Raw genomic sequence first — 21,271 nt, forward strand, 5'->3', positions numbered from 1 at the left:
TGCATGGACTTGGGTAAGTGAGGCCAGTTCCTTGCTCAGCTGTGTCTTCTGCTCCTCCAAACTAAGAACTAAAAAAAAAAAAAGACAAAGCAGAAGCATTTTATAACTCATGGTTGAAAGAGCTTACTACCAAATACCATCACACAATGGGTTACATATTATCATTATCTAAAGGAAAGGAAAATGATAAGCTCAATGTATGACCTATACAAAATATACAAAAACAGAAAAGCCTTGCATAAAGCTGAACTGTAGGCAAATAGATAAGCACACAGAAGACATACATATATGGGAGTTTTACTTTCCAAAGGATTTGCATTTCTGCCCATCCAGTCCTGAGATTTGCACAGCTCCACCACACAGCACAGCCCCGTCTAGAAATGCACTTGATTTGTTTCTGATGGCGTTCAGTAACACTTACAAATTTTGTACCCCTACCACCCTGTGACTGGACAGTGCAAAGAGAAACAGCTAGGTGATCCCCGTCGCTCTGCTCTCTACTTTACACAGCATACTTATTTTAATACCGCACATCCGATTGGCTCCTTGTGTGCTTTTCACATCCCCAGTCTAAATGCGGTTTACAGAGATTGCAGAGGCTGATATCAGGTAAAAATTCAGGTACTTACACTGCTCACATTTAATGATGTATTCCTGAAAACAAAGCTGCACTCATTCGTGTATATCTGCCTGTCATCTTTGTTTATTCAAGAAAGTTGATTAGCAGTGGGTACAGAGGGTGAAGGGGGTGGGCTATCATGATAAACTCGCTGGATTTATCATTTAAAAACGTATATCCCCTTTGGCCTTAGTGTTGATTGGGACGGTCATTGTTTGATTAATAATAGTTAATTTTTGTTCCGATATTACCATTTGACTAAATAACTCTTTGATGGATATTGCGTTTTTGTTTTTTTTTGTAACCTTTTAGTATTATGTTATTTATGAGATAATTTAATTTTTGTACATGGCGTTCCTATGGTCTTCCAATTTAAAATGTTATATTTCATATTTTATTTTCCATTTTTTTATTGTATAATTATTATTTTCCTAATAATTTTTTGGGGAACATGTTTCTTCTGTGTGATGGGGCCACTGAGCTGACCTCTACAGCACTCTTTTTACTGCTATTGTCAGGAATGCCATTGTGAATTTTTTTCTTCTGTCATTTATCAACCTACTGTATTTGTTTACCAGCATATGAGCAGGTTACAAATTCACTAAACTTTAACAAGAAAAGAAACTGTTGAACATCATTGACAGCAATATATGGCATTGCCTAAAGTGATATTAAATTAAACATGTTATACTTGTAACACCTGTTCTGTGAAGTGGTTTTGCACACAGTGGCCTGATCCTCCCTTCTCGGGTCCCCTGCCAGCGCTCTTGGCCCCTCCCTCCGAGTGTCCCCAATAGCGGGTAGCTTACAATGGGGGCACCCAAGCAGGCTTGCTCCCGAGCTGCGGCTATGCGTGTCCATTCATACACAGAGCAGTGGCTCAGTCACACCCCCTCTCTCTCCTGATTGACAGCATTGGCCGTCTCAGCCAATGAGGAGGCAGATTCCCTAGAGATCTCTGCATCAAGATGGGGCTCAGGTAAGTATCAGGGTGGGGTGTTGCACAGAGAAGGTATTTATACCTTCATGCATAGTATGCATGAAGGTAAAAAACCTTGAGCCTGTAGAACCCCTTTAAATATAGAGGGCAACAAAACCAAATCCACTGGATGGACTTTAGCAGAATAAATTGATTGGCTGTTCTGGGTCACCGCATTAAATTTGCAATATTTGAGATTGTAAGAAAATTGAGTACTACTGTCCATGATACTTTTTTTTATTTGCACTAACATACAATTTTTTAGGACAAGCTTTCAGGGTATGACCCCTTCTTCAATGTCCAAGCAGTACTGATTCACAAATGTTTTAGCAGAATATAAAAAACAAAAAAACAAACAAACAATCTCTGAGAGAAAGGAAAAAAGGAAAAACAAACACATACAAATCAATGGTAATAAAGATAGCAGCAGAGCTAGTGAGATAAGACAGAGGTAGAGCTATAGACTGGAGAGGGGGATGATGGTCACAGAGGGGGTCGTAAAACTGTAGTATAGTGGGTAAGAAAACCAATATCTAAATTGAGGCCATTATAATGGAACCAAACCCTGCAATAAAGAAATGCTGCAAACTGTGCAACCAGATTAATCTTTTCAAAAGGTGTCTCACACACAAATGGGACCTTCAATATCATGGGATCTTACAACTGTACCTCCAGTAATGTGGTGCATCTCATCCAATGCAAAAGGTGTAGAAAAGGATTTTATGTTGGTGAAATGGGACAGAATTTGCAAACAAGGATGAATTTGCACAGACCTACCATCAAGGAACATAAAGAAGACATTTCTGCACACCTGTGGGGACATCACAACCGGACTTCACTATAGAAGACCTCAATGTGTTTGTTTTTAATAGGGAATTTCAGAACTACCCCGGAAAGGAAAACGTTTGAACTAAGAATGATACTTCTTTTTGACACAAAAAATAATGGCCTAAACTTAGATATTGGTTTCCTTACCCATTATACTACAGTTTTACGACCCAATCTGTGACTATTATCCGGCCCTTCAGTCTATAGCTCTACCTCTGTCTCATCTCACCAGCTCTGCTGCTAGCTTTATTACCATTGATTTGTATGTATTTTTATTTTTATTTTTTTCCCTTTCCCTCAGAGATTGGGTGTTTTTTTTTAGCATTCGCTAAAACATTTGTGAAACAGTAATGTTTGGACCTTGAAGAAGGGGACATATCCCAAAAGCTTGTCCTGAAAAATTCTATGTTAGTGCAAATAAAAAAAGTATCACGGACAGTACTCAAATTTTCTCTGTCACAATTGCACTATTACGGCTTCAATCACCGCAAGTAGATTGTAAGAAAATATGCTTACTCAACAGATACCCCAAAACATTTCAGTTTGGTTTTAACCACTTGCTGACCAGACCTTTTTGTGACACTTGTTCTTTACAAGTAAAAATCAGTATCAGTAAAAAAAATAAAAAAAAGGTATTGTTTACATGGGAACAGAACCGGATGTGATCTCATGATGTCGCTCCGGTCTTTCTAGGTCATAGAGATGAGCTTTGTTCATCTCTGTGCCCAGCCACCACGGACAGCACTGGATCAGTTCTCAGAGCTACCGCTTGCCCAGGTAAGCCCAGGAACCACCGGAAAGCAGCGGGGGGCTGGGGGGGTTTGATCCAGCAGCAAATGCACTGCTCTGACCACTTATGAGGGCACCTGAGGATAACAAATGATACAGGGTTATGGCATCTAGCTGCAGCCATAACCCCGGTATTTAACATAAAAGTCATAACCTATTTTTTTCACAGTAGGTGGTCAAAAGTGCTGCCTTACCTTCAGTCTTGTACGGCTTTAGCGGCTCCTCTCCTAGAATGAAATTGCTTAATCTGATATAGCCACACACTGGGAGAGTCTCCCAGTGTGCGGCTATATCAGATTAAGAAGCTAGAGCAAGTCAATACAGCTTGCCTCCTTTTCTGGATACCTGTACTTTTGGTTGTACGGATTGTAGTTCTAAAACAGGAGTGTACACATAGTGGAGGTCCCAGCAGGCACTGTTAGCAGCTCATTTATAAGAAAAAAAAAATTATGTAAAAAGTTAATATCACTTTAAATCTACTTTGTAAAAAACTACAGGCATACCATGAGTTAAATCTAACAAGGTGCCTACCACCTTAGACCAGGGCTCGACAAAACCCGGGCGCCAGGTCGCATTGGCGACTAGAAATAGTGACCTCGCGCCTGGGGCAGCACAGCTGGGGGTATCCTGTCTCTGTGGACCCCCCCAGCGTGATCGCGTCGGGCCGTTCCGCCGGCGGCCGAAAATTTAGGCCGCGGCTTTGAGGCCTTCTGCGGTCCTATGATTCCTTATGGAATCTGGCGCCCTCTTGTGGTCGCTGTTGGTATGACAAACCAGCAATGCTAATTTCCTCTGCAAAGTTTCCTCTGCCTGTTTTATATTACCTGCCTCTTCTTCCCTTTATTTAGAACCCCTAAACATTATATATATTTTTTTATTCTAACACCCTAGAGAATAAAATGGTGGTTGTTGCAATACTGTCTGTCACACCGTATTTGTGCAGCGGACTTACAAGCGCACTTTTGTTGGGAAAAATAATTTAGTTAATAAAAAAATAAGACAACAGTAAAGTTAGCCCAATTATTTTTTATATTGTGAAAGATAATGTTACGCCGAGTAAATTGATACCCAACATGTCACGCTTCAAAATTGCACCCGCTCATGGAATGGCGACAAACTTTTACCCTTAAAATCTCCATAGGCGACGTTTAAAAAAATTCTACAGGTTGCACGTTTTGAGTTACAGAGGAGGTCTGGGGCTAGAACTATTGCTCTCGCTCTACCGATCGCGGCGCTACCTCCTATGTGTGGTTCGAACACCGATTTTATATGCGAGCAGGACAGGGCGCGTTTAAAAATTATTATTTTTTCTGCTTATTTTAACTTTTTTTTTTTCCACTGTTCTTTTAAAAAAAAATGTTGTGTCACTTTTATTCTTATTACAAGGAATGTAAAAATCCCTTGTAATAGAAAAAGCATGACAGGTCCTCTTAAATATGAGATCTGAGGTCCGAGAGACCTCGGATCTCATATTTACACTAAAATGCAATTGAAAAAAAAATTGTCATTTGAAAAAAATAAATAAAATGTCCCTCTAAGAGCTATGGGCAATGACTTGGAGACGGGGGGCGGCGACGGCGCTGCTATCTTCCCCTCACTCGTCTCCATGTCAGGCCAGGGACAGGTCCGGATCGCCGTCACGGACCTGGCTCCTAACTTTTTAAGCTGGCTCCTAGATTCCAAGCAAATTTGTCAACCCCTGCCTTAGACTTCTCTCTACCATTCACATCTAACAGGTTTATTGTGCTTCAGGAAGATAACTTCAGAGTTCCAATGCTTCTCACTGCAGTCTCAGTTTCTTCAAGAGCAGAGTCGCTGGAACTGCTATGCCCACCCTCCCATCCTTGCCCATTTACAGAAGCCTTTGTATTATCTAAACTCATTCACAAAATACAAAGGCTTCTGTGAATGGGCAGCAGAGGGGAGGGGCAGGCATAGGTGCTGTATGTGCTTATTTCCTCTTACAGCCAGTGTGTCCTCTGGGATAAACCGGTCACATAAAGGTAATAAAGAGAAGTCTGGGAGATGACATACAGTTAAATGGACTTAACTGTGCTCGGGCCTTTTTTTTTAAATCTTTAAACAAAATTCAGAATATTAAAGGGAAGTTCGAGCCGGACGTTCTGTGTTTATTAAAAGCCAGCAACTACAAAAAGTGTAGCTGCAGACTTTTAATAAACACATACTCATCTGTCCCACGGTCCAGCGATGCAGCTGCCCGAAGCCTCGATTCTCTTCCTGTCGCCGGCATCACTACTGTGGGCACCCAGCTGTGACAACTTGCAGCTTCACAGCCGGGTGCACATGCGTGAGTTACGCTGTGCGTCCTGAATGGCTGGGCAATCTTCTGGGATCTGTGACATGTCCCAGAAGATTGCAGGGAGGGAAGGGCCGAAGCAGAAGTGGGACCTGGGTACCTGTTAAAACTAGGTCACCCCCCCAAAAAAAAAAAAAAAAAAAAACAATGGACATGAAATGTGGCATGTAAGGGGGTCAGGATTCCTTAAAGCGGAAGTCCCACTTTTGGGTGGAACTCCGCTTTAAGCCTTTTGTCTGTAACCATCTGCTCCACAAGGACATAAAATAATTCAACCAAGGTCTGAACATAAATTATGACAATAGAACGGTTTTGGACCCCAAGACTGCCCAGAGGTGAACAAGCTTCTCCCTGACAATAGGTGGGGAGGAACATGGATATCTTTTGGAGTACTAGGATTTGTGACCGTTTGTCATTAGGCTGTCCTAATGCAGAGAAATGGCGTATACAAGGCTGGCATCTTCGTCCTCACTAGTTGCTCTGCAGTCTTAGCACATAAAGATTTCCAACTGAAGTCCTCTGCATGCAGAGGACTTCAGAATGTAGCCCTGAATGGCTTAGATCTTGCACTGTACTGTCAAACTGGGGGCAGGATTAAGCTATATATGGCCACCCCATAGGAACCAGAACACACAACGCTCTTCATACAGCAAGTATTGTTACTTACTCTGGTCAGCACAGCTTCTTGCCTTTGTCTCCATGTTTTTAGTCTGTGCTTCCACATTTAGCATATTAGCTTTGAAAAGTTTCCTTTCCTGTTCAATACCATCTTCCATTTCCATACATCTCTAAAAAGAAAAAAAAGAAAAAACAAGGAATGTGCAAAAGTCAAACATATACACAGAGATAATGCATGCGCCATATAAATGGATTATATTGAATTAAGGTAGAATTAAAAGGCAACATTTTTTTTTCATTTTGGATAGAGCAAGGGAAGGTTATAACCCCTGTCAATTTTTTTTTCACCATCTGTGTGTCATTGGGGAGATTTCCCTTCAGTTCCTGTCCTATAGTCACAACAGGAAGTGTGAGGAAATCCCTGCAAAGTAAGGGGATTTCATGGGGACCTCCAGGTCACCAGAACTAGTGTCTATATTGGAAGATTTTCCCCCTATTGCTTTTCTGGGGACAACACAAAATTTGGAATTTTTCTTTTGCTTTCATGGATGATGGGAAACAGGACAAATAGAGAGGGAGTGAATCTCCCCAAGGCCTCTTTCACACGGGACGGATCCATGATGATCCACCCCGTAGACATCCGCTCTCCTCAGCGAGGAGTCGATCCGTCAATCTCCGCTGAGCAAGAAGATGACAGGTGAGTCTCCGCACACTGTGCAGGGACGGACCTGACAGAGCGCCGCTCTCCCCTATGGGATATCGGATGACGACGGACCGCAGAGTCCGTCACCCGATCCGATGACGGATGGAAAAGTAGGTTTTTTTCTCTGTCACACTTTTTCAGATTGGAGCGGGTCGGATGTCAGCGGACATGTCACCGCAGACATCCGACGCTCCATAGAGGTCTATGGAGCATATATTCAGATTCACCTAAAAAACTCACAGATGGACCTGAACGGATCGTCCGTGTGAAAGAGGCCTAACAGGGACACAGACAGCAATAAAAACTGAGAGGTGTTCTAATCCACATCCACTCTATCCAAAACTCAAAAAAAAAAAAAAAAAAAAGTTTGCCTTTAGTTATACTTTAAAGACTGCAAACTTCGAAGTGTGAAACCCTTGGATCACCAGGTTTCTTGTGTTTTTCCTAATAACACAAATTACGAATACAGCTATTAGCAGCTGATCCAGCAGCTTAATTAAGTTCTTGGAGATCAACGCTTATGTCACAAGTATTGATAAGAGTGATAATAATACAAAAGGATAAAGTCTAAGAACAAATGGAGAAAGGTGCACCTTAACCTCAAAAGAGAATCTATCCTGTTCCTGTGCCTAGTACTCAGTGTGCTTTGTATCAGACCATTATAAAGGGTATGTCATCAAGTGAACCTGTCACCTGTTAGACTCCTAAAGGGGTCAATTCACTAATGATTATTGCATGCAATATTTGTGGGGTTTTTTTTTTGGGGGGGGGGGGGGGGGGGTTGATAGACTCAAATGTGTCAAATTAAAATATTGAATATCAGAGAAATATGTAATGTAAATATCACAGGACAAATGGAGATAAAAGAATTAAAGGCTACTTCCATCTTTAGCACCATATTATACTGTACTTAGGTTGTAACATGGTGCAAAATGACAATCCCCCATCCATTGACAGTGTGAGGTGGATCCTCTCCCCTGCATCCACTGTCATTTTTTAAATTGACGCATTGGTGCAGGGCTCCACTTGCACAGCCGCATCATTAATTGCAAATCTGTGAATAAATGAACTACAAGTCCCATCTGCCACCATGACAAACAGACTTGTTCTCCATAGAACACACACAAGTGCAGTGATCACAGCACTCGTAGTCCATTCACACTGGAGGAAGAGTCTGCAGGAGCCCAGCATTGCACCCATCCTCCACTGATCAATGCGGGAATGCTTTGCAGGCTCCTGTGAAGATAAATAATAAATGTACATTTTTTTTTCTTGCAAAAACATGTTCATTTATTTATATTCATGGACTTAAGCCTCATACACACAATCGGATTTTCCACGCACAAAACGTCAGCCTTTTGTCTGAAGGGCGTTGGCCGGGAACTTGTCTTGCATACAAAACAACAAGGAATTGTCGGCCAACAAACACGAACGTAGTGACGTACTATGAACCGATAAAGAGGAAGTTCAATTGTTAGACACCACCCTTTGGGCTCCTTCGGCTAATTTCAAATTACTAGAAGTTTGGCGAGTGTTGATTCGGAGGAGATAAAGTGTTATTTATTATTGGCCTTGAAGTTATTGCTTTGACCCAAGTCCAGTCCAGGAACAGGAGGCGGAGGATTTCTTGAACCAAAAATTGGTTTCTTTATTCAAGAATTGTGTGAGAAATATAAAAATCGAAAAATAAATGTGCATGAGCACAAGAAAATAAAATTCCTGGAAAGAAAAGAAAATTCTCTTCTGTAGCAACATGAGGTGAAATTGAAGGCTTGGTCGAATTTCAAAATAAATGGTGGCACCATTGGATTACAAAATACACTAAATTTCAGATTTTTTAAACAAAATTTATTTGAAATTCGACCATGTATGGCCTGCATATTAGTCAACCCAAGGAATAAACAGTTGGCAAAGTTTCATGTCCCAATCTTTTCTGTACAGAATTGATCATCTACCATGTCACTTCCCGAAATCTTTGGCCAGTATTAATGTATACTAGAGCTGCACAATTAATCATTAAAGCGGAGTTCCACCATAAAAAATAGTTTTTTCCTTTAAATTACTCCTTTCAACCTATAAACAAACATTTGGAGGAAAACTTTTTTTTTTTTTTTATACCTACCATAAAACGCCTTGTTGCTATGCAGTCCTCCTAATCTGCCTCTTCCTGGACCACAGAGTTCCTCGAGACTTCCTCCCTCGCCTATGCTCCTGGGAAATGATGACACATCATTTCTCATGAGCCTGTGGGCAGTAAATGTGCTACAGCCACCGTTGAAGCGCGCATGCAAGAGATCGAGAGGTACATGTCGGTTACCCAGCATACACTTCTCCATGCATACCCCAGGAAGAGAGCGTGATTGGGCTTCACATGCCCACATTAATATTGGAAACAGCCACAAGCGGAGGATTCCTATATTAAAGTAAGGATTATATATCGTTGAAGAATCTGTATACTGTTATATTAAATTACACTGAAAATGATACTAGGATAAAAAAGAAAAAAAATGTTATCGCCAGAACACCGCTTTAAGAATCAAAATCGCAATCTTTTTCCCTTCCCGATCTTTAAAACCTGTCACGATCTTTCTAACAAGTGCAGAGAGTTCTCACAGCTGGGAAAAAAAATCCAGGCAGTCTGACAAGTTTTATTATAACACTGAATAAGTAGAAACAAAGTATCTTTTTGTTCTTTTATCAAAGGAAAGAATTCCAGCGTGTAAATTATGGAAATGTAACCATTTAAAGACCAAACCTTTTCTGACATTTATTGCTTACAAGTAAAAATCATTATTTGTTATTGTTTGTTGAAAAATTACTTGGAACACCCAAACATGATATATTAGAGATTGGTGCAACCCCCCCTCCTAGCACAAATGAAGCCATCAGTTGGTAGGACGTGGGTAAGCGGTGGGCACAAGTTTCTGCTTTGCCGGGAATAGTTCTCTCTCTCTCTCTCTCTATATATATTATATATATTATATATATATATATATATATATATATATATATATATATATATATATATATATATATATATATATATATATTTTTAGCAGAGACCTCAGAGAATAAAATGGTGGTTGTTGCAATATTTATGTCACACTGTATTGCACAGCGTTTTTCAAACGGCTTTTTTTTTTTTTAAATATACTTTAATTAAAAAAAAAAACGAAACCATAAAGTTAGCCAAATTATTTTTTGTATAATGTGAATGATAATGTTACACCGCGAGAATCGTGATCTTTATTCTATGAACCGAAGACCAAGTCGTAGCCTTACAGATCTGAGCCATAGAGGCCTGATGATGCACCACCCAAGAGGCACTAATCGATGAGTGTGCTCTAGCATAACAAGGAAGAATTTACTTCTTAAGTCGAAGCTTAAACAATCACTTGACGAATCCATTTGGAAAACAGTAGATTCTGACACTGCCTGTCCACATTTTTGGACCTTCTGGCAGTACAAACAAAACATGTGTTTTGTGAACCTGAGCGGTCGCCTTTAGGGCCGGTTCACACTGGGGGCGATGCGAGGCGACACGACTTGCCTCGCCGCAACCTGCCGCGACCTCAGCGGCGACTTGCAAATGACTTCTGTATAGAAGTCAATGCAAGTCGCCCCGAGGTCGCCCAAAAGTAGTACAGGAACCTTTTTTCTGAGTCGGAGCGACTCGAGTCGCTCCTCTCAGAACGGTTCCATTGTACAGAACGGGGGCGACTTGTCAGGTCGCGGGACGGCAAGTCGTGTCGCCTCGTGTCGCCCCCTGTGTGAACCGGCCCTTAGCTTGACTCTGATCGCTCTTACTACATCAAGAGAAATGTAGTGCTTTCTCTTCCCTAGAATGAGGCTCTGGGGAGAAAGAATAATATCTTGGTTTAAAATGAAAAAAAAACTTATCACTTTTGGTAGGAATTCAGGATGAGGACAAAACAAACACCTCATCCTTATGCATGATGAAATATGGCTCTTTACAAGACAGAGACGCTAGTTCCGATACTCTTCTAGCAGAAGAAATGGCAACCAGAAAGATTATCTTTCTTGACAAAAGAACCAAGGACATTTCTCGTAAAGGTTCAAACGGCTGATTCAGCAAAGCCGATAAGACCAAATTGAAATCCCAAGGATTTAGTGGGGCCTTGATATGGGGAATAATCAGTGTTACCCCCTGAATAAGCTACGCACCAAGATTGGGAAGCAAGAGGCCATTGAAAACACTGACAAGGCCGGGATCTGGCCCTTAATAGAAGTCAAAGCCAGCTTTATTTCAGATCCCATTTGCAGGAATCAGGGATCCTACCTATGACATATGTCCTGGGGTGCCAACCCCTGAATCCACACCCCTGAGACCCAATCCTCACCCTTCACGGTGGGCTCTGTATACAGTGCTCCCAAACTAACCCCAAAGATGCTGCTTGCAGGACTTTTTCTAACATCCTGCAAGCACACCACCTCTGGCGCGTACACACGACCAGACTTTCCGGCAGACTATGTCCGATGGAACAATTCTGACGGATATTACGATCATGTGTGGCATAATCTGATAGTTTTACAAAAAATAATTCAGACGGACCTAGAAATAGAACATGTTTCAAATCTGTCCGACGGACACGATTCCTATTGGGAAAACTGTTCATCTGTATACTGGTCCGACGGACCAAATACGACGCAAAGGCAGCTGTTGGCTACTGGTTATTGAACTTCTTGTCGTACCTCATCACGTTTAAAACTTTTGAATGGACTTTAGTCTGTTCGTATGTGGGCAAGTCTGTTTGTTCAGAAGTCTGTCGTAACTCCGTCGAAGGTCCGTCAGAACTATGTCGGGAAGACCGTCTGACCTTTTCTGCTGGAAAGTTTGTGTATACACGGCATTACTGAATGGTGTCTGTCCAGTGTTAATAAATATGCTGAAAGCTGGTTATATGATCAATGCTGTGTAATCCTCCAATTAAACTCTATATAAAGATTTAGATTATCATATATGACTGTATACAGCATCTCACAAAAGTGAGTACACCCCTCCATTTTTGAAAATATTTTATTATATCTTTTCATGTGACAACACTGAAGAAATTACACTTTGCTACAATGTAAAGTTGTGAGTACAGCTTGTATAACAGTGCAAGTTTGCTGTCCCCTCAAAATAACTCACACAGCCATTAATGTCTAAACCACTGGCAACATAAGTGAGTACACTCCTAAGTGAAAATTTCCAAATTGGGCCAAAGTGTCAATATTTTGTGTGGCCACCTTTATTTTCCAGCACTGCCTTAACTCTCTTGGCCATGGAGTTCACCAGAGCTTCACAGGTTGCCACTGGAGTCCTCTTCCACTCCTCCATGATGACATCACAGAGCTGGTGGATGTTAGAGACCTTGCGCTTCTCCACCTTCCGTTTGAAAATACTCCACAGATGCTCAATAGGGTTTAGGTCTGGAGACATGCTTGGCCAGTCCATCACCTTTACCCTCAGCTTCTTTAGCAAGGCAGTGGTCGTCTTGGAGGTGTGTTTGGGGTCGTTATGTTGGAATACTGCCCTGCGGCCCACTTGTAGCATAGTGTAATTTCTTCAGTGTTGACACATAAAATATTTACAATAAATGTAAGGGGTGTACTCACTTTTGTGAGGTACTATACAACTCCCATTATACCCTATAGAAAGGGGTCATATGACTGTATACATCTCCCATTAATATCTATAAAAAAAATAAAAATAAAAAAAGGACACAGCTTTACTGATAAACTGCTTTTTTTTTCTATTGCTACTACAACGAATGCTGCTAGTTAATATAAAAAAATAATAATATATACAGTGTCTTGAAAAAGTATTTATACCCCTTGAAATTTTCCACATATGCGATAAACCAACACAAAGTGGCACATAATTGTGAAGTCTGCAGCTACAAGTCTTTGGGGATGTGTCTACCAGCTTTGCACATCTAGAGAGTGAAAATGTTGCCATTCTTTGTAAAATTGCTCAAGCTCTGTCAGATTGGATGGAGAGCGTCTGTGAGCAGCAATTCTCAAATCTTTTCACAGATTCTCAATTGGATTTAGGTCTGGACTTTGACTAGGCCATTCTAACACATGAATATGCTTTGATCTAAACCATTCCTTTGTAGCTCAGGCTGTATGTTTAGGGCCGTTGTCCTGCTGGAAGGTGAACCTCCTCCCCAGTCTCAAGTCTTTTGCAGACTCTTATGACGCGTACAATCGGTCGGAATTTTGGCCAGCAAAAAAGACTGATGAGAGCTTTTTGACGGAAAATGCGACCGTTTATATACTCCATCGGAATTTTGCTGGCCGAATTTCCGTCGGAAAAAGTTTCCGATCAGGTGTATGCAATTCCACAGCGCAAAAACTCACGCATGCTCAGATTCAACTACGAGACAGAAGCTATTGGCTACTGGTTATTGAACTTCCTTTTTCTAGTCACGTCGTACGTGTTGTACGACACTGCGTTCTTGATGGTTGGAATTTGGTGTGACCGTGTGTAGGCAAGACAGCTTGAGCTGTTATAATTCCATCTGAAAAACCATCAGAGTTTATTCCAATGGAAAAAACGCTTGTGTGTATGCTGCATAGCAGGTTTTCTTCTAACAATTCCCTGTATTTGGCTCCATCCACCTTCTCATCAACTCTGACGACTTCCCTGTCCCTGCTGAAGAAAAGCATCCCCACACCATGATGCTGCCATTTATCATTTTCCTTCCACTTCACAATTATGTGTCACTTTGTTTTGGTCTATCACATAAAATCCCAATAAAATACATTTACATTTTTGGTTGTAACATGACAAAATGTGGACAATTTCAAGGGGTGTAAATACTTTAAGGCACTGTAAAAAAAAAATAATAATAATAATAATTGAAATAAAAAGCTCTGCACAAACTGAGGATGATAGAACCAAGTTGCATATAATATTACAGGCCACGTCCCTTTAAAGAACTAAAAAATGTCCTATGTAAGCACCACACCTGTCATGTATTTATTTATTCATTCAACTTGTTGCTCAACAGATGACGGCCTGTAAAACTCCTATTCATGGGGATCAGCCACATAATCTTCATGGCGCAATCATGACCAAAAAAAAAAAAAAAATGCCTCCAGTAAAATCAACTCTTACCAAGCAGGTATATAGAAGTGTTACCTTTATTTTTTTGTTTAGAAGATTTTCAGCCTATGACATGGTGTTTTCAAAAAACAATCCGATTGTACAACCTCCTTTAGATAAACCAATAGTTAGTGCAAATGCCTGACTGACTGGATACAATGCATAGATTACGTAGGTCCTCATAGTACACACTTTTGGTAAAGCTAGAGTTGGTTGTACAAAGATTGTATGGTCAAATTGTAATGTGTGTGGTGACCCTAATGCATATTAAGGTTCACATGCAGGTTTTCATAAGCCTCGTTGGTTTTTCATACTTCACGTGATAACTTTTGAAACAAAGCCCTTGGTTTGCAAGTCGGTCAGACAATCAAGTACAAGAATAAGGAGCTTACCGAATGTCCTAGTTCATGACTGTATCTCCAGTAACAAGATTATAGAACGCAGTACATTGACACTCACGCAACCTGCACTGTTTGATGTTATTACACAACCTACACAGATAAGATCTATTACTTGTATGAAGGACCATCACTGTGCGGTCCGGGGCACTGGGAACTTGTATAAAGGGAGTTCCTAGAGACAAAAGAGACCTAATGGGAACCCAGACATCCCAACCTGCAAAAATGTATTTCAGGGAGGTGGGCATGGCTTAAATTGCGCTATATATTAGATGTGGCTTTAGATGATGTGCAGAATGTACAGTGCAGAGTGTACGGAGGTAGGTAGTATGTGCAGGAGAAGAGTGTGGAGTTTATGTAGGTGGGTGTAATGTGCATGTGAGGAGTGTGGAGTGTACAGCGGTGGGTAGTATGTGCAGGATGGTGTCAGCAGTTCTTTATTTTTATTATTCTTTTATTATTATTTTTATTAGGGGTGCAACAGATCAAAAAACTCATGGATCGGATCGTTCCTCGGATCAGAGTCACGGATCGGATAATTTTTCAGATCAGCAAATAATAATTGAATTTTCAAAAACCTGTGAAAATTCCACCACCATATAGTCCCCATTGTAATATTGGCTGAGTATGGCTAGGTATGGCTGGGTATCGCCGAGTATGGCTGGGTATCACCGGGTATGGCAGAGTACGGCTGCATATGGCAGATTATTGGCAGGGTATTGCAGAGTATTGGCAGGGTATTGCAGAGTATTGGCAGGGTATGTCTGGGTATTGCAGAGTATTGGCAGGGTATTGGCAGAGTATGGATGTGACTTGAATTGTCACAGAGCAGCGCTGTGGGCACTACAGATCCAGCCCACAGCACTGCTTCCATCCGATCTCTCCCCTCCACCGTACAGATCAGTACACAGAGGGGAGAGAGGAACCAGTGTCATGACATGACGCCGGTTTGTTTACAAGCGATCGCTCCGTCATTTGGCCGCCGGGTGTACCAAGATGGCCACCGCTCCGGAGCTAGGCTGAAGCCGTGGCCTTTCCTAAAGCTGAGGCAGCGGAACGCTCTGCGGATCATAGGGTGTGCCGATCCGAACGGGTCAACCCGTTCGGATCACGGATCGGTGACGATCCGTGGCACTCCTAATTTTTATACAATTATATTTTTTTGTTTTTATTTTGTTTTTTAAAAAAAAGCTTTTTGGGGGCCAGTGCATGGTGTCAGTAAAGCAATGAACAGTGTCATAAAAATAAACAAAAAATTCAATTTTTTTTACAAGTTTATTCTTTAAATAATTTGTTACTATTTATTTTTGTATTTTTTGTTTTACACAATGATTTGGGGTTGGGGGGGTAGTGGACAGTGTCAGCAGAGCAGTGGATGGTGTCAGTAGTTTCTTGTTTTTATTATTTTATCAATTTTTTTCACATTGCTTCTGGGGAAGGGCGTGGGAGTGGAGGTATATGGCAGTGGACACTGTTGGCAGAGCAGTGGACGGTGTCAGTTTTTTGTTTTTATTATTATTATTTTTTTACAATTTTGTTGTCTATAATTTATTTTATTTTTTTTTATATTTTTTTTCCACATTGCTCCTGGGGAAGGGGGAGAGGTGGAGGTATGTAGCAGTGGACACTGTCAGTAGGGCAGTGGATGGTGTAGTTTTTTTACAATTTAATTTGTTTTTCATTTTTTTTCCCCAATGCTTTTTTTTTTTGGGGGGGGGGGGGGGGCGGCAGTGGACAGTGTTGGTAGGGCACAGGGAGGGAGAGAAATGTCTGTCAGCTAAAAAAACATGCAGGGAGATCGGTGCTCATAGCTGTCCCTCCCGCCGCGCCGATCATTCCTGGCTGTGAACTAACAGCCACCCAGGATCAGTCCTGCAGCCGGGATATCCCACGGCACTCGCGGATGTCAGGGAGCCGCAGCCCAAATGCGGGAGAATCCCGCACCTCGCAGGAGACTTGGGATGTCTGGGAACCTAAATATCAAATATTTTATATATTGTCAAACTGCGACTTCTATGGTACCAGAGAATGAGAAGAAGAAAGAACAAACTATTTATTTTTGTTATAAAATACAGATACAGGTCTATTCTTGTATATGATCATTTTACGGTGATTAGACAAAAACAATACCTTCAGAAGTCCCAGTTAGACTGAAAATATTAAATTGATGTACACATTAGGGATGTATCTTGTACATGCATGTTGTGATTTGTGACAGATTTCTGATTAAAATTTCTTAAAATACAATTTTATCTCAGTAAAAATGCTGCTCCCACTTGCCAGTGTTCTGAATCGGCAGAGCTGAGTAACAGCCACACCCTCATTACAGGTGTCCTCACACACAGTTGTATTACAGCCGAGGAGAGGTGGTGTTAGACCAATTCTGTTAAGCAGCCTACGCACAGAGAGAATTTATTTCCTGCAACCACAGGTTGTCATTCTATTCCACCGTCTGGGAGAATACAATGGATTGGACATTGATTATTGCTAGCATTTATACTAGAGCTGCACAATTAATCATCACAAATTGTTATCGTGATCAAGACTAAAGTATTTCCCGATTATTTCTATGCAGAGAATTCTCTCTGCTCTTCTGCAGCCACAGCGGTCAAAAGAAAGGAAGGAAAAAAAAAAAAAGGGCAGTCTGCCAAGAATCACAACATTCTTTAGCAGTTGAACTTAAGTAGAAACATTGTAACAATTTGTCAATGGTATAGACTTTGTGTGTAAATGAAAAAAAGTTTAGCCACTTAAACACTAAACTTTTTCTGACATTTGTTGGTTTCAAGTTAAAATCTTTTTTTTTGCTAGAAAATTACTTAGAACACACACACACACACACACACACACACACACACACACACACCTATCAGGGGTTGACAAATTTGCTTTAATTTAGGAGCCAGTTAAAAAAGTTAGGAGCCAGTTTTTTTTTGTTTTTTTTTTAAAGTGCTATGGATTGTCAGCTCCTAGGATAAGGCCACTCATTTTCACCCCCTATCCCTAACTCACAATGGAGCACCCAGTCAATAACTCCATTGAAACGCTGTTACATCAGGGTCATGGGCTGACCAGAAAGAGTAAGGCTGGCAACAGATGGAACTGGCTGGCACTGGCAGGTGGCACTGGTTGCCACTGGCAGGCACGTGGAACTGCCAGATGGCATTGGCAGGTGACACTGGTTGGCATTGGCAGGTGACACTGGTTTGGAACTGGCAGGTGACACTGGTTTGGAAGTGGCAGGTGGCCCTGGTTGGCGGGAGCACTAGTCAATGGCAGATGGCACTGATTGGCGGTGGCACTGGTTGGTGTTGGCAGGTGGCACTGATTGGTGGTGGCAGGTGGCACTGGTTGGCACTGGCAGGTGGCACTGGTTGGCGGTGACACTCGGCACTGGCAGGTGGCACTGACTGATGGTGGCACTGGCAGGTGGCACTGATTGGAGGTGGCAGGTGGCACTGATTGGTGGTTGCAGGTGGTATTGATTGGCGGTGGCACTGGTTGGCACTAGCGGGTGGCACTGACACTGGCAGGTGGCACTGGCAGATGGCACGGGCAGGTTTCACACGGAGCACTCCGTTACTGAAATGTAACAGAGGAGCTGTCAGAATTGAGCTTAATGTGGGAATGGGCGGGACCCGGCTGGGGTATGAAACTGACAAGTAACAGAGAGGCGGATATGTCAGATTTGAGCTTGATGTCGGGGTGGGCGGGACCCGGCTGAGGTGGTCGGTGCCCATCCGGGTGGGCGGGACTCAGCAGCTATCAAACTCCAGCCAACGATTGGGCTGCTTAAGAAAAGGGGTGGGGCCACATACACGTAGCGGCCCGCCCAGATCCCATTGGCTGATGTTTGATAGCTGCTGGGTCCGCCCGCTGAGATCTGACAGATTCTCCTCTCTCCCTTGCTTGTCAGTTTCACACACTTAGCGCGGCACCGCTGAGTGTGGAGGAGGGAGGAGGACGGCAGTCAGCGTTAATGGTGCTGCATGTTTGGGGCATCAAAAGTGAGTGGGCTGGTGGCAGCTTAGGCGCCAGGTTGCGATTTCTGGTCGCATTGGCGACCTGGGGTTTGTTGAGCCCTGATAGATTTTATTATTATTATTTAATATATATATATATTTTTTTTTTTTTTTTTTTAGAAGACACCATAGAGAATAAAATGGTGGTTGTTGCAACGGTCTTTCAAATGCAATTTTTGGGGAAAAAATTACTTTAATGAATAATAATAAAAAAAGCACCATTTTTTTTTTGTATAATGTGAAAGATTTTACCCCACAAGAATCCTGAGAGAATCGTAATCTTTTTATTCTAAGCAAAAAAAAATTGTGATTCTCATTTTGGCCAGAATCGTGCAGCCTTAATCTATACTAGCAATAATCGCATGTAAAATCTTGCAGGCTGGTTGTACCCAAGTTGATGGATCAATTTAGTACATTGAGCCTGCCCATACATACTTGGGGGAAAAAAAATAAAAAAAAATAAAAATCGACGCTCAACCTAATCCAGACTACGTGCTTAAAATGTATAAATTGGCCTCAGCCTTGCACCATTCCACATCCTCTGACATGTTTTGCCCCATCCACTGGGGCTTAGTCACAGAGGCTCCTGCTGAACTGGTTGAGATTGGAACCGTCTATGGCCGGCCTTACTGAGTGCACTGAGTCCAATTCTGCTGCCTTTTAGACTGCACAGTCATATAACAACACACTGCACAACTTCTGTAAGAGTAAAGTAGAGGCAAGGCTATAAAAATGGATATTGTTATACAAAGTCTATTTAACTGCATTACTATTTCCATGACTTTAATTAGGTTTTGAGGTCAAGTAGATCAGCCAAACTGCTAAATACAGCAAGTCTGGTTTACATGCTAAAAGATCTGCAATTCTGTCCAGCCAGTTTTGTGATGTAGACACCTTGGACGCACTTCATAGCCAGAGAGATGGTGTCAACTTTCTGTCCTACAGATAATAAAACCTGGTCACCTAAACACCCTCAGTCTCAGGACTGGACATGGAGGAGCAGCAGTATTAGCATAAAATGATCCCTCTGCTCTGACCTCCTGTGGGAAAGCTCCCAGTGTTAGTCTGACAGCAGCCTGCAATGCAATAAGGCCCTGCCTGGCGCAAACCGCTGCCCCCCACTGCCTCTGATCCATATCCAAATATCAACCACAGAATCAATAGATGAGGTTTATCCCACCTCCTCCAAACCCAAAGCTCTTCTATTGGCCAAACACAGTAAGGCCCCGTGTACACAGGACGCTGCTAAATGTTCAGAGGCAGTTGGGTGCTTTTTTCAACTGCCCCTGAACTCATTCAATGTTATCCTATGTCACCATGTACACAGTCTTATTTATAGTCATTTTTAGGCAGTTGCATCTTCGAAAGCAAAGATATGGGTTCAGACGCAGAAATTTCCGACGTTTCAGGTGCCAAACGCATCTAACGGCATGTAAACACAGCAAGACGGACATTTTAAACGTGGGTTACTATCTGTCAAGTTAAATCATTCAAGAGAGGTTGTAAAAATGTCCCATGTACATGGGGCCCAAGTCATCCCAGTGGCCAACTGGAAGGTTTGGGGGTCCAGATAAGTTGGGCCAGTGCCTGACTACAGGTGCAGTTGTAGATATATTTATAAGAGAACAAGCAAAGATGGGAGCAGGGAACAGAAGGTGTCTTTCTTTATGGACCTAGGGCTATTCATATACAGTATACATATGAAGAGATCTGCCTACACAGCTATTGTAACAAATCAGTCATCAGTAAATATACTCTCACCGGCCACTTTATTAGGTACACCTGTTTAATTGGTAACACCCATTGCTAATCAGCCAATCACATGGCAGCAACTCAATGCATTTAGGCATCTAGACATGGTGAAGATGACTTGCTGAAGATCAAACCGATCATCAGACTAGGGAAGTAAGAGTATTTACAGTAAGTGGCTTTGAACGTGGCATGGTTGTTGGTCCCAGACAGGCTGGTTTCAGTATTTAAAGTGGTAGTATGGTCAATTTTTTTACTTTTACCTACAGGAAAGCCTATAATAAGGCTTACCTGTAGGTAAAAAAAATATCTCCTAAACCTATACGGTTTAGGAGATATTCCCCTCGGTATGCGCCGCTGACTGCAGCGGCGCATGCGCACAAGGGGGTTCTCGCCGTGAAAATCCGGCAGCGCTCGTCCGGCCACTCACAGCGCCGGAGCCGCAATACCCGGAAGAGACGCCGAGGGAGCATGTCAGCTCCCTCGGCGTGGATCGGGCCAGATGTCGGGGCCTCGTTCTAAGGTAAGTATTTCATAATGAGCTAGTATGCGGTGCATACTAGCTCATTATGCCTTTTGCTTTGCAGGTTTAAAAAAATAAAAATAAATTTGCGGGTTTACTACCGCTTTAAAAAACCCCTGACCTACTGTGATTTTTTACACACAACCATCTCCAGGGTTTACAGAGAATTGTCCAAAAAAAGAGAAAATATTCAGTCATCTGTATCCAGTTGTGTGGACAAAAGTGCCTTGTTGGGTTTAGAGGAGAATGGGCAGATAGAAAGGCAACAGTAACTCAAATAACCACTCGTTACAACCAAGGTATGCAGAATACCATCTCTGAATGCACAGCACATCGAACCTTGAAGCAGATGGGCTACAGCAGCAGAAGACCATGCCGAGTGGCACTCCTGTCAGCTAAGAACAGGAAACTGAAGTGACAATTCTCACAGGCTCACCAAAATTGGACAATAGAAGATTGGAAAACGTTGCCTGGTCTGATGGGTCTCAATTTCAGCTGTGACATTCACATGGTAGGGTCAGAATTTGGTATAAAAAACATGAAAGCATGGATCCATCCTTCCTTGTATCAACAGCTCAGGCTGGTGGTGGTGGTGTAATGGTGTGGGGGATA

At 42.1% G+C, this 21,271-nt stretch overlaps 1 protein-coding gene across 1 annotated transcript in view; it reads right to left on the bottom strand.

Annotated features, from left to right (window-relative positions):
• Nucleotides 1-21,271, bottom strand: part of LOC143934034 (C-Jun-amino-terminal kinase-interacting protein 4-like) — a 167,814-nt gene that overhangs the window by 121,200 nt on the left and 25,343 nt on the right. Inside the window, exons 3-4 of the mRNA XM_077457281.1 lie at nucleotides 6,200-6,320; nucleotides 2-68 (exon numbers count right to left, since the gene is read on the bottom strand). Of these exons, the coding sequence (XP_077313407.1) occupies nucleotides 2-68; nucleotides 6,200-6,320 (188 nt within the window). The remainder of the gene's footprint in view (nucleotide 1; nucleotides 69-6,199; nucleotides 6,321-21,271) is intronic.

Source organism: Lithobates pipiens, unplaced genomic scaffold, assembly GCF_037356315.1.
Source record: "Lithobates pipiens isolate NorthernLeopardFrog02 unplaced genomic scaffold, aLitPip1_a1.2 Scaffold_27, whole genome shotgun sequence".
In the NCBI taxonomy this organism is placed as follows: domain Eukaryota; kingdom Metazoa; phylum Chordata; class Amphibia; order Anura; family Ranidae; genus Lithobates; species Lithobates pipiens.